This window comes from Papio anubis, chromosome 8, assembly GCF_008728515.1.
Source record: "Papio anubis isolate 15944 chromosome 8, Panubis1.0, whole genome shotgun sequence".
In the NCBI taxonomy this organism is placed as follows: Eukaryota; Metazoa; Chordata; class Mammalia; order Primates; family Cercopithecidae; genus Papio; species Papio anubis.
In genome coordinates this window covers 97,053,469-97,065,760 of record NC_044983.1, presented here as the reverse complement: position 1 = coordinate 97,065,760, position 12,292 = coordinate 97,053,469, and the positions used below count along the sequence as shown (strand labels likewise).

General features: G+C 40.5%; 1 protein-coding gene across 2 annotated transcripts in view; it reads right to left on the bottom strand.

The window, feature by feature from the left end:
* GRHL2 (grainyhead like transcription factor 2) overlaps positions 1-12,292 on the bottom strand; it is a 184,672-nt gene that overhangs the window by 4,147 nt on the left and 168,233 nt on the right. For both annotated transcript variants that reach the window (XM_003903037.5, XM_009213448.4), the window contains exon 15: positions 1,052-1,116. In XM_003903037.5, coding sequence (XP_003903086.1) covers positions 1,052-1,116 — 65 coding nt within the window. The remainder of the gene's footprint in view (positions 1-1,051; positions 1,117-12,292) is intronic.

Sequence of the window (12,292 nt, the reverse complement as noted above, 5' to 3'; positions counted from 1 at the left end):
GAGTACGCCCAGCCTACTACACTGACCTTGGCAAGAAGTATAATGTGCATTTTAGTGAATCTTCCAACAAGAGCTCAGGTGGAAAGGGTTTCCTGTCGGATCCTCCAATCAACCAACAGGACTCATCACTCAGAGAGCCTCAGCTTCCCAGATAATCCAATTTCCTTTATGAAAGTGATCCAGAGAACAGTTGAAAGACTCATCTTCTGCTTTTGGTAGGAAAATACCCCAGAAGCTGAGTCAACAGATACCCTCTCCTGGCACGTACGCCAGCTCCTGTGGCCCCTACTCTTAGACCCTTACACACAGGAAGCCCACACAGAAAGTCAGACAGCAGAACCTGGGAGCTAAGCACTTGAGCTTTGAGGACACAGACTTGGGTTCAAATCTGTGCTCTACCTACTGAACATGAGACCTTGGGTGAGATGCTCAAGCCCCTCTGGCTTGCTTTCCTCATCAATAAATCAGAGATAAGAGATTCCACCTCATAGACTGGTGAGAACTAAATAGAGAAATACATGTAAAGTACTTAGGAAGGGACCACGAACCTACTGAACACCCAGTAAATATGAGCTATTGTTCTTAACAATGAGAACACACAGGTCTAATGATCATTTGAGAACAGTTTCTTGATAATTACCTTAGAAGAATCCCCTATGTTCCAAACCATTTTTTGTTCCTAGTATGCCACCCAGAAACCAACCCCAAGGGCCATATGTGATTCCCTACAAACTCCACTCCCTGCACAAAGGTGACTTAGGCATTCTCCCCAGTGTCCTCAGCACCTCCAGACCTTTGTGGTCTTCCTGCTCATCTTGTCATTGCAGTAGGGCATCTCAGCTGACATAGTGCCAATGCACTGCCTCCCTCCTTCCCTCTCTCCCTAAAGATCTTCCAAACCCAGTCGGCTCTGCAATTCTCTGGAAGAAGGACACAATTTTTATGAAAAGTGGGCAACAGACCTAACAAAAGACAGGCATCATTTTATTTTTAAGGCATCATGTGGACTTATCTGATTTGAAAGTCAATTTAAGTTCAGTTTCTTTCTTACCCTTTTTTGCTTTTCTTGTAAAGCTTTGCTATCTTCTCCACAGGCAGCCCATATTTCTCAGATATCTGTAATACCAATAACAAGAAGGCAGATGAGCACAGAAGGACGCCCAACTGGAAGTAAGGGGGAAAGTTCCAATTTCACTCCCTTGGCCATTTTCCCGGGAATAGAGTGCTCTTCACTCATGAGTCAAACTCTCAAAACACTCATTTATGAGCCTCTCCCTTTGGATAGACTTTAAATCATTCAACAAAAAATTCAGCCTCGTGGGAATTCAATCTATGATAAAAGTGGCATTCCAAGTCAGTCAGAAAAAGATGGACTGTAACTATGAAGTTGGATGAAATAGCCAACTAGAAAAAATTTAACAAGTTACATTGGATTCCTTCTCTACTCCTTATACCAAAATATATTTGATACAGATCAAAGATTTACATGTGAAAGATGAAACCATAAAAGTAGAGGAAGAAACCATGAGTTAATTTTTTGGATAGCTGTCATCTTAAAGTAAGGAAGATCTTTCTAAACAAGACATGAAACCTGAAGAAAAAGGTCAAAAGGTTAATAAAAACAACACAACTTTTAAAATGCAGTACAGAAAAAAAAGAAAAACTAAAATGCTGACGACAAAAAACACACTGGGAAACATTTTTGCAACACAAATGACAGACATGGAACTAACTTCCTTAAGTTAAAAAGAACTGCAAATCAAAAAAAAAGATCAGCAATTCAATGAACAAAGGAAGAAGAATCCTGAAGAAGCAATTCACAGAAGAAAAGTAATTGGACAGTGAGCATATAAAAAAATGTACCACACAGTCATAATTTAAAATTTTCAAATTAAAGCAAAGTAGGATACTACTTTTATTTATTTGTATTTATTTATTTATTTTGTTGAGATGGAATCTTGCTCTGGTGCCCAGGCTGGAGTGCAGTGGTGTGATCTCGGCTCACTGCAACCTCTGCCTCCCAGGTTCAAGTGATTCTTCCACCTCAGCCTCTGGAGTAGCTGGGCCTACAGGTGCACACCACCACACCCAGCTCATTTTCGTATTTTTAGTAGAGACAGGGTTTCACCATGTTAACTAGACTGGTCTTGAACTCCTGACCTTGTGATCCACACACCTCGGCCTCCCAAAGTCCTGGGATTACAGGGTGAGCCCCCGCGCCTGGCCTATTTTTCAAACTAACAAACAACTAAAACTTGATAATACAGCATCAGCCAGACTATGAGAAACAGCAGTTCTCTCAGATGTTACTCTCAGATGCAAGAATAACATGCTCAACCTCTTGGAAAGAAATTTGGCAAAAGCTATTAAAATTTAAAATGCATATATCCTTTGACCCACATATTCCATATCTAGTAATCAGGTCTACAGAAATACATTCAGATGTACACAAAGATTTTCAAAGCATCATTGTTTAGAATAGAGAAAACTGCATGTAACAAACATCCATTAAACACATTTTAATCATTCACACTTAAAACTCATGCAGTCATCAAAAGAAATGTGGGAAGCCTATACGAATTCACATTAACAAAAATATTCTTAACATATTGAGGAGAAAATACCAAGTTGCAAAACTGTGTTTATAGTGTGATCCTACTTGTATTTATATATACATATGTAAGTACACAGAATATTTGAAGGATCCACCAACATATTAACAGGGACTACCCACTGAAGAATGGACAGAAACAAGGAGACCCTTTTACTTTTTATTTTGAAAAATTCTGTTCTATTTATTTTTACAATCATTGCGTTTCACTTTTATAAATATAAAGTAGTAATAGTTTACAGATGGATTTGGGAAAGCCCTGCCCTAAATGTCTTTCATACCCTCTCTGCTCCCAAATCAAATCTGTCTGCCCCTTCTGAGCCCAGCAGCTGGTGGGGCTCACAGGCAGCTGAGAAAGGTGAAGTTTGAAATGTGGATTATTGGAAAGTCTAGCAGAGGCTAGAAAGAGAGGCTGAAGAGGTCTAGAGCAGAGCTGGAGGAGCTTTGGATCCTAAGAAGAGTTCACTCTACAGAGAATCACAGATTCTCACCCTTCCAACTATCTCACCCCACAGGAAGAACTCCCCATCCCCTAATAAGGCCCAAAGGCACGGAACAGGTGAGCAGAGAGCTGGGAGAGCAAAAAGAGACTATGACCGAGCAGCGGGCCTGACAGACATCACTAATCCACCACTGATGAGATTCTCTCACAGCCATACCTGAGCCAAACGAGCCAAGGATGAAAAACAACACATCCAGTGGGGGCCTTTGGACTGCAAAGAAAATTGGCAGAACTTCTGTTGGAGGCATCCATTTGAACAGAACATAAAAGAGCGCTTAAGAAAAACAGAACACTTGTGGAGCACACACATGCGAAATTCTGATATACAAATATGATTATTGATCTAAACATTTTTTTAAGTTGAGCAGATGAATAAAAGGATAGGTGGTCAATTTAGCAAACTTAATAGTGTCAGGAAAAATCAGGTCAAAAACAATTTCAAAGTGCAAAGCAAAAGGATAGAGCATCCATGGAAATCATGACGGAAAAGAAGAAAGACAAAAACATTCTGGAACTTCCCAGACAGAAAGAGCAAGTTACCCCAAAAAAGGATAAGCCTGGCTTCAGTCTTCTCATCTCAACACTAGAAACCAAATGACAGTGGACAGGAACTCTTACAGACTCCAGGGAAAAAGTATTTCACTCCATAAATTCCATACACCAACAAGCTATCTCTCACTTATCAGGGTGAAAGAGCAGTGTATTGAAAAAATACAGTTGGCCCTCAGTATCTCCAGGTTCTGCATTCTTGGATTCAATCAGCCATGGATTGAAAATATTAGAAAAAATATGAAAAATAAAAGTACAATGGCAAAAAACAATATGAATCAAAACAATACAGTGTAACAATTATTTGCATGGCCTTTACAATGTATTACATATTATAAGTAACCTAGAGATTATTTAAAGTAATGGGAGGATGTGTGTGTGTTACAGGCAAATATCTATGCCATTTTACATGAGGGACTTGAGCATCTGTGGATTTGGGTTTGGAGGAGGTATCCTGGAACCAATCCTCCCGAGGACCTCAAGGGACCACTAGACTCACAAAAGAGCTCCATCCAAATCGCAAATGCATCCAAATGGAGACATCAAACTAGGGAAAGGGGGAAGGAAAAAAGCCACCAGTGTCATGCTGTAAACTTGAGTATACATAGCAGGGGTGTCCAATCTTTTGGCTTCCCTGCGCCACACTGAAAGAAGAATTGTCTTGGGCCACACATAAAATACACTAACACTAATGATAGCTGCTGGGCTTAAAAAAAAAAAAAAAGCAAAAAAAATTCATAATGTTTTAAGAAAGTTTACAAATTTCTGTTGGGCCATATTCAAAGCTACCTTAGGCCACATGCAGCTTGTAGGCCATGGGTTGGACAAGCTGGGGTTACATGGACTGCAAACGTGAAGTGTAAGTGCTAAATAAGGATTCTTGAAGTTATAAAAGGACATAATACAAAGGAAAATCTAATCGTTTTCTAGAAATAAAGCACTAAGCTATTTTTGCAAAATCTAGAAGTTGAAAGTTGATGGGGAGAGAGCAGGCATTTCAACTGGCTCATTTTAGCAAAAAGAGGGAAGGCAAGGGAGAAAATATAGCCCTAAGGTCTCATCTCACAGAGGGAGGAGCGGAGCTGGAGGGCGCTGGTGGAGAAAATAGTTGAAAGTTTATTTTCAAATACTAGCAAAGAATTACTTTAAGAATTTGGAAAATTTAGGAAAAGTAAATAATAACTTTCAAATTTAAAAGTTGAAATATAACAACTTAGAATCTGACTGCAAAACTAAAGAGAAAGTAAGAAGAAGCCACAACGTGAAATAAATAATAAACAAAAAGATGGAAGAAAAATCAAGTGTATCAGTTATTATACCAAATGAGAATAAACTTCATTCTTCCAGTAAAAGCTAGAGTGTCTGAGTGAGTGTAAAAGAAAATAAATAAATAAATAAAGAGAAAGAGAAAGAAAGAAGCTCAGTTGTATGGTGTTTAAAAGAAAAGCACTGAAGACAGTGTGGTGAGTGAAGGATGACTGATGGGTGACCACACCAATCAAATGCAAACAGAAGCAAAAGAGGAGTGACAAGGTATAATTTAAGGTTGACGAGGTTAAGAATGGATATGATATAATGATATGATATACGGATATGAATGGATATGATATATGATATAATGATAAAAAGCACAATTGATGGAGAAGCTACAGCAATCATAAAACTTTATGCATCCGATAACATGGCACTTAAGCAAAAATTATTATAGGTAATTATTACAGATGTAATAATTTTTGCTTAAGTGCTTTGCTTTTGCAAAATGAAAGTTCAATTATTATGGGAGATTCACTTGAAAACCTTGAAACAATGCAATTATAGTGAGAGATTTCAATAGACCTTTTTAAGGATAGGTAAAAACAGTTGGATAATCATTATACTTTATATAATATACACACACCTATAACAGACATTTATATATAGATATACACACACAAATATTATAAATATTACATATCCTAAAGAGATTCTCCCATGGATTGGGTAATAAAGATAAGCTACGTTGAATCACAATTCAGTAAAATTAGAAATAAAAATGTTGTAAGTTTCCAGAAATGTTTAACCTCTTCTAAATACTTCTATGTAACCCTGGCTGCATAGCAGCTCACCATCTCTTTAGAATATCAAATTCCTTTAGCGACTGCTTGAGAAGAATTATATCTGTCTAAACGAACACTAGAAAGGTTCCTCGAATATTTTAATGCTGTTAATGCTGTTTCCAAATCTGGTGAGACACTCAATAATGTACGGTTGACATAGCTTTCATCACGCCTCCCCCAAAATGCCGTTTGGAAGAATTTATGCTTTCTTTCTCTCTTCCTCCCATGCCTGGCATCTGCACTGTTTGTCAATGTCTCCTGGTGGCCATACTTGCACATGCAAATTAAAAGGGAATTGTCAAGGGGAGCTGGTTCTGCACCCAGAGAGCTCTGAGCAAAGCTTTACTGAAGGGATGAAGGAAGAGGGACCTAGATGTAGCCAATTCTCAGGAGTCAGCTCACTACCTTCCCCATTCCCTGGGATTCTAGAATGATCCAGTTAACAGAGCTGGTGACTAGAAAAAATCCTTGAAGGGCAACCTACTTCCACATCATTTCTAGAGCTGTCATTTCCTCAGCATGGTTGATCTTAACCTGGAGGTCTACAGATGCCCGAAGAGTATATATATGAACTTGAATGGGGGAAAACATTCATCCTTATTTTCACTAACTTCAAACTGGAATGTAGCATTTTCTTTTTTTTTTTTTTTTGAGACGAGTCTTGCTCTGTCACCCAGGTTGGAGTGCAGTGGCGCGATCTTGGCTCACTGCAAGCTCCTCCACCTGGGTTCACGTCATTCCCCTGCCTCAGCCTCCCGAGTAGCTGGGACTACAGGCATCTGCCACGACACCCAGCTAATTTTTTGTATTTTTAGTAGAGACAGGGTTTCACTATGTTAGCCAGGATGGTCTCGATCTCCTGACCTCGTGATCCACCTGTCTCAACCTCCCAAAGTGCTGAGATTACAGGCGTGAGCCACTGTGCCTGGCCGGAATGTAGCATTTTCTTCAAGCTGGAACATAAAGTAACATTGGCAGTACCTGTGTCGTTTTTAACAAGGGAAATCACAGATATTTCATGTCATATTAGAATCCTGCAGATGTTCCAAAATACTGATTACATTCATTCATCACTTTGAAATTACAGTAGTTATTAGTCTCACCCATGGATCATATTTAATGCATGAATAAGGAGCACATGTATTTCTATATCATAAGCATGCTTTTTTTATTATTTTGATGACTAAATATCAATATAACTAGTTTCCTTTATCATCCTATGTATTTTATTTTATACATCTAAAATATTATTCTGAAAAGGGTCCGTATATTTCACCAGACTGCCAAAGGTATCCATGGCACAAAAAAGTAAGCACCCCGATAAACATTTTTCTGTATATAAGAGCTTGTTGTGTACTTGGAAGTCCTATAGACTATGTTATCTGTACCTAACTACCATTCTGACTTCCTTGCCCTTCAAGAGTTGGCTTCTTTGAACTTTGGTTAGTGTTACTTGGAACTTCTTTTTAAAATAAAATGGAAAAATAAAATAGGAACTTTTTCCCACTCAACATCAACCAGCTTATATCTGTTAGTTCCCCCTGTTCTGAAAGAAAACTGAATCTGATGCTTGGGTTTTGTCTTTTTGGGGGTTTGATGACCAGCTCCCCGAAGCATGAAAGGGAACACCTCAGCTCACAAATCAACTGATGCAAGTCAGAACTGGGTAAGGGGCATAAAATCTAGGGTAGCAGTGGCACCAGCCATAGCTAGCATTTATTGAGTCCCTGGGTCCCCAGCACACAGGCATGTGGAGCTTTGCATGTATTCACTTGCTTAGTCCTCACATCATGAGAATGGAATTAGTGCTTTTGTAAGCTCTGTTTCTCAGATTAGAGAACTGAGGCTTCCTGTCAGTCAGTAACTCACCCAGGATCCCTCAGCTAGTAAATGGCAGAGACAGAATTTGAAAGGGAACAACCTGGCAGATGGCTTTAGATTCTGAACTGCTGGAGAAGATGGGCATATGTTGAGATGGTTTGGGGACAAGACTCACAGACCCCATCCTGTACAAAGAAGCAACTGGCAAAGGTGAAACCTCTGCCTCCAGGAGGGCAAAGTCCTGCTCTCAGTGCAACTCTCAGCATTAAAGGCAGCTTACAAATGTGCCACCCTGGGACAGTGTTCCCTGCCTCCATGCACATCAGGGAGATGCGCTTTGCCAAATTCAGAACCCTGGAAAGTGAGACCAGGCAGGATATCATCATGCAGAGGAAGCTGGCCATCTGTCAGGGGTGGCAGAAAATTCCTTCTGCCCAGGGGCTGGATGACATCACCCACACAACAATCCTTCTATGAATGAAAACGTGTGGCACATGATCGTTCTGTTGGAACAGGGTGATTCGGAGTGCTTGGGTTTTTTTCTTTGTGTTTTTCAAGTTGTCTCAACTGAGCATGCATTTTTATTAAAAGTACACTTTATAAAAAGTACATTATCAATATTTGTAAAAACCCCAAAGACTTCCTTGACACCCAGGAAGATTCTAAATCTTGGAGATGTCTCATCAATGCGTTACTGGTTGCCTGATGATCTAGAATTTTTAGACTTTTATTTTGTGGAAAGTTCTTTGCCCAGAAACCTCATGTATGTGATAGGCAGAAGTGATGGACCAATATAGGATTCAGTCAGCCTTCTCTAGAGGCATACAACAGAACTGCCTGCTCTGGAAGTCAGTTACTTTTAATTGTTTTTATGTGGAGTGATACACTGTCCATTCATTGGGGGCGCTTAAGATATACATCAAAAAAGCAGTGGACTCTTGCTTGTAAATGCTTCCTAGGTGTCTGTGTTTGACCTGTCAGGAGAACCGGGTAGGATTCATGAATCGCCTCCATCCATGAATGACACAGTTGGACAAAAAGTGGGTGCTACTAAGGCCATGAGCAACCTTTTTCTTTGTAGACATCAGCTAGCTTCACTAGAGAGAACATCCCTATCCCTTTCTCTAGCCTCTTTGCCTTAGGGGAAACACAGTCTGTCTCTCCACCTCACAGTACTCACAGTCATTGTCTGTATGTGTATACATATATGTGTGTGTGTGTGTGTGTGTGTTAGACACATAAAATACACTAACAGACACACACGCAGACACATGGACACACACACATGGTATATACTCATTTATAATTTCTGTGTGTTACTCTAAGTACCATGTATACACACTCATTTATCCTCACACCAATCCTATATCCCATTTTATTATCCTCATAATATTATCTCATTATTATTCTCATTTCAGAAGTGATGACACTGGAGTGTAGAAAGGTTGAGTAACTTGACCAGCTCAGCTCTCTGACTGCATGGGATCAACAACACACAGACTACTTCTTGCCTAATGGCCTAGTATTGCCTAATCTCTTTTCCTTTAGATGTGGTGAGCTGTGATTGGGAATGTTTATCCTTCTTGTGATAACTTTCCAGTTGTAAATGTCTCCCTAATTGGGCTTAACATTGCTTAAGGACTTAAGTTGGCTCTATCAATTTGTGGAGCTATCAACCCTTTGGAAACCACCCCTTCTGGACCTCAGTTTCTACATCTGTAAGGTAGTGATGATGCTATTTACCTGCCATGTTCATGGGGATATTGTAAGAATCCAATGAAGCAGGGCATGTGAATATCATGCCACCCACAGCACTCAGTCTAGGGGTACACATACAGCAGTTGACTGATACCCAATTCAGTCAACTTATGCTGAAGGCTCTGGGAATACACCACAGAAAAGAAACACAGCCCCTGATCTCATGAACTTGACATTCAACTGGGGAAGAGAGAAACCATAAACATGGAACAAATATAACTATGTCAAGTGGTGATAAGTGTTGTGAATGGCAGAGAGTGATGAAGATGCTATTTACGTAGGTGGCTGGAAAGGCCCATCTGATAAAGCAACATGTGAGCAGCGGCCTGGAGGAAGTGAGCCTTGTCCATATGGAGGAAGGGCATTTCTGGCAGAAGGAACAGCAAGTGCAAAGGCCCTGAGGTATGAGTGGCCCTGCTGGTCTTGGGGATTAGCCAGAAGGTAGTGGCCAGAGATGCTTTATTTGCACGATTACTATGTAAAAATCACTAGAAATGCAGAAAAAAAAGAATTGGAAACTCATCTCACTACGACCATCACCACCACCAAATTCTTTGTCTTTAAAAAGCAGTTTAAAACCTAATTATAACAATAAAGAAGCCAAATTGAATCATCAAAATTATGTGGATGGCTTGATTGATGTAATACTAAACATGCAAATGAAAAGAAAAATAGTCTATATTCTCCAAATGATACCAAGTATGGGAATATTTAGTAACATCTGGCTGATAGATAACTTTTTTCCTTGTTCTATCTGGGTGTATAGATCTGTATAGATAATGAGTTTCTGGCAGGTGAAATGAGGGTCTGGGGGTTTAGGACTACTGAATAAGAAGAATAATACAGAAAAGTGACTCAACTTGGCATAGATTAAACCATAATTACATTTCTCTTTGTTGTGGTCAAGAGTTCTTTCCAAAACAGTATGAGGTCAAGGGTAATACAAACAAAACAAAAACATGGTAGGCATTTTTCACATGTTGCAAGGAAGGAAACCAAATATTCAAAAATGGACATACTCAAGACTACACAGTCATGATTTGAATCAAGTCAGTCAAATTCCCCAGTCTACCCTCTCCTCTCATGCTGCTGCACTTGCACTTAATGGCAGTGTCCTGACCTCACTCTTACATGGAGACTTCTTTTTCTTTTTCTTTTTTTGGTTGGAGTTTCGCTCTTGTTGCCCAGGTTGGAGTACAGTGGCGCGATCTCAGCTTACCGCAACCTCTGCCTCCCAGGTTCAAGTGATTCTCCTGCCTCAGCCTCCCGAGTCGCTGGCATTACAGGCATGCACCACCACACCTGGATAATTTTGTATTTTTAGTAGAGATGGGGTTTCTCCATATTGTCCAGGCTGGTCTCAAACTCCTGACCTCAGGTGATCCGCCTGCCTCAGCCTCCCAAAGTGTTGGGATTACAGGTGAGCCACCGCGCCCGGCCTGGAGACTTTTTTTTTTTTTTTTTTTTTTGAGACGGAGTCTCGCTCTGTCACCCAGGCTGGAGTGCAGTGGCGCGATCTCGGCTCACTGCAAGCTCTGCCTCCTGGGTTCACGCCATTCTCCTGCCTCAGCCTCCCGAGTAGCTGGGACTACAGGCGCCCACCACCGTGCCCGGCTCATTTTTTGTATTTTTAGTAGAGACAGGGTTTCACTGTGGTCTTGATCTCCTGAACTTGTGATCCGCCCGCCTCGGCCTCCCAAAGTGCTGGGATTACAGGCGTGAGCCACCGCGCCCGGCCTGAGACTTTTTTAATGAAGGCAAACTCAAAAATATTATCTCAAGGAAGAACATAATGTCTGCTGAGTGTAAGAACAGCCCAATTTTTTAAATAACAGAACTCCATCCTATCAAGTGGCTTAAATTACAGACTCCAGGAAACTCGTGTAGGCTGTAGGAACACTATCACCATCGCCAAACTGTTCAACAAATCTGCCTGATGTGACACCTTCTGACTCAACCCTAAGTTCCTTGGAAGGAAGGTGGCAACACTATTCTATCAAGATGACAAATCCACATTTCTCCACCAATTGCCAAAAAAATTTTTTTTGGGGCTCTTTATTCTCCAGTTCAGACTTTCTTCTACACTTAAATAATGCCTGGCTGAGGATAGGGAGTTGGGTGTTCAAGAGGAGCAATAAGAGCAGGTTCTCCAATGGAAAGCAATTCAAATATCCCTAATGTGGAAATAGCTGCATCATCAACATCATTGCCATCATCTACTCAGTTAATATCTACTGAATATGTGTGTTAAACTCATTGAATGCTGTTGATGACTTCATTTTATAGATAAGGAAGTTGGGGCACAATCAACCTTTCAATAATTAGTTCAGGAAGAGAGCAAAACAATGTGAATATTGATATGAAGCAGGTGTTTCTATTTCCAAAACAATTGCAAGACTCACACAAGGCATACTTTTACATTCGGAGTTGTGAATTCTGCTGGCCCTGGAAGACTATGAGTTCCTTTCTCAACAGAGAGCATTTGGTCTTCCCAAGCCCTTGATGAAGGTGATAGCCTAGACCCAGGCCAATTCCTAAAATCCGCTGGGATGGGGTTATGAAATAATAGTCTGTAGGGCCATGTCTTGGTTTAAAACTACCTTTGCAGAATGTGCAACCAAAAGAGTGTCATAAGGTGACTTATTACCATCCTAAGTGAATACTGCATGTAGGACCTTAGGGCAGAATCAGACTCTAATACCAGTTCCCAGCCAAGGTACACACCAGCTAGTGGCTCTCACATTAATGTGCTTCAATTCAACCAGGAAGCTTGTTACCAGTGCTAATTCCTGGGACTACCCCTATAGAATCTGATTCTGAAGATCATGGGTGGGGTTCTGGGATGGCATCTTTGTTTTTTGTTTGTTTGTTTTTGTTTTGAGACAGAGTCACTCTGTCACCCAGTCTGGAGTGTGGTGGCACAATCTCAGCTCACTGCAAACTCTGCCGCCCGTG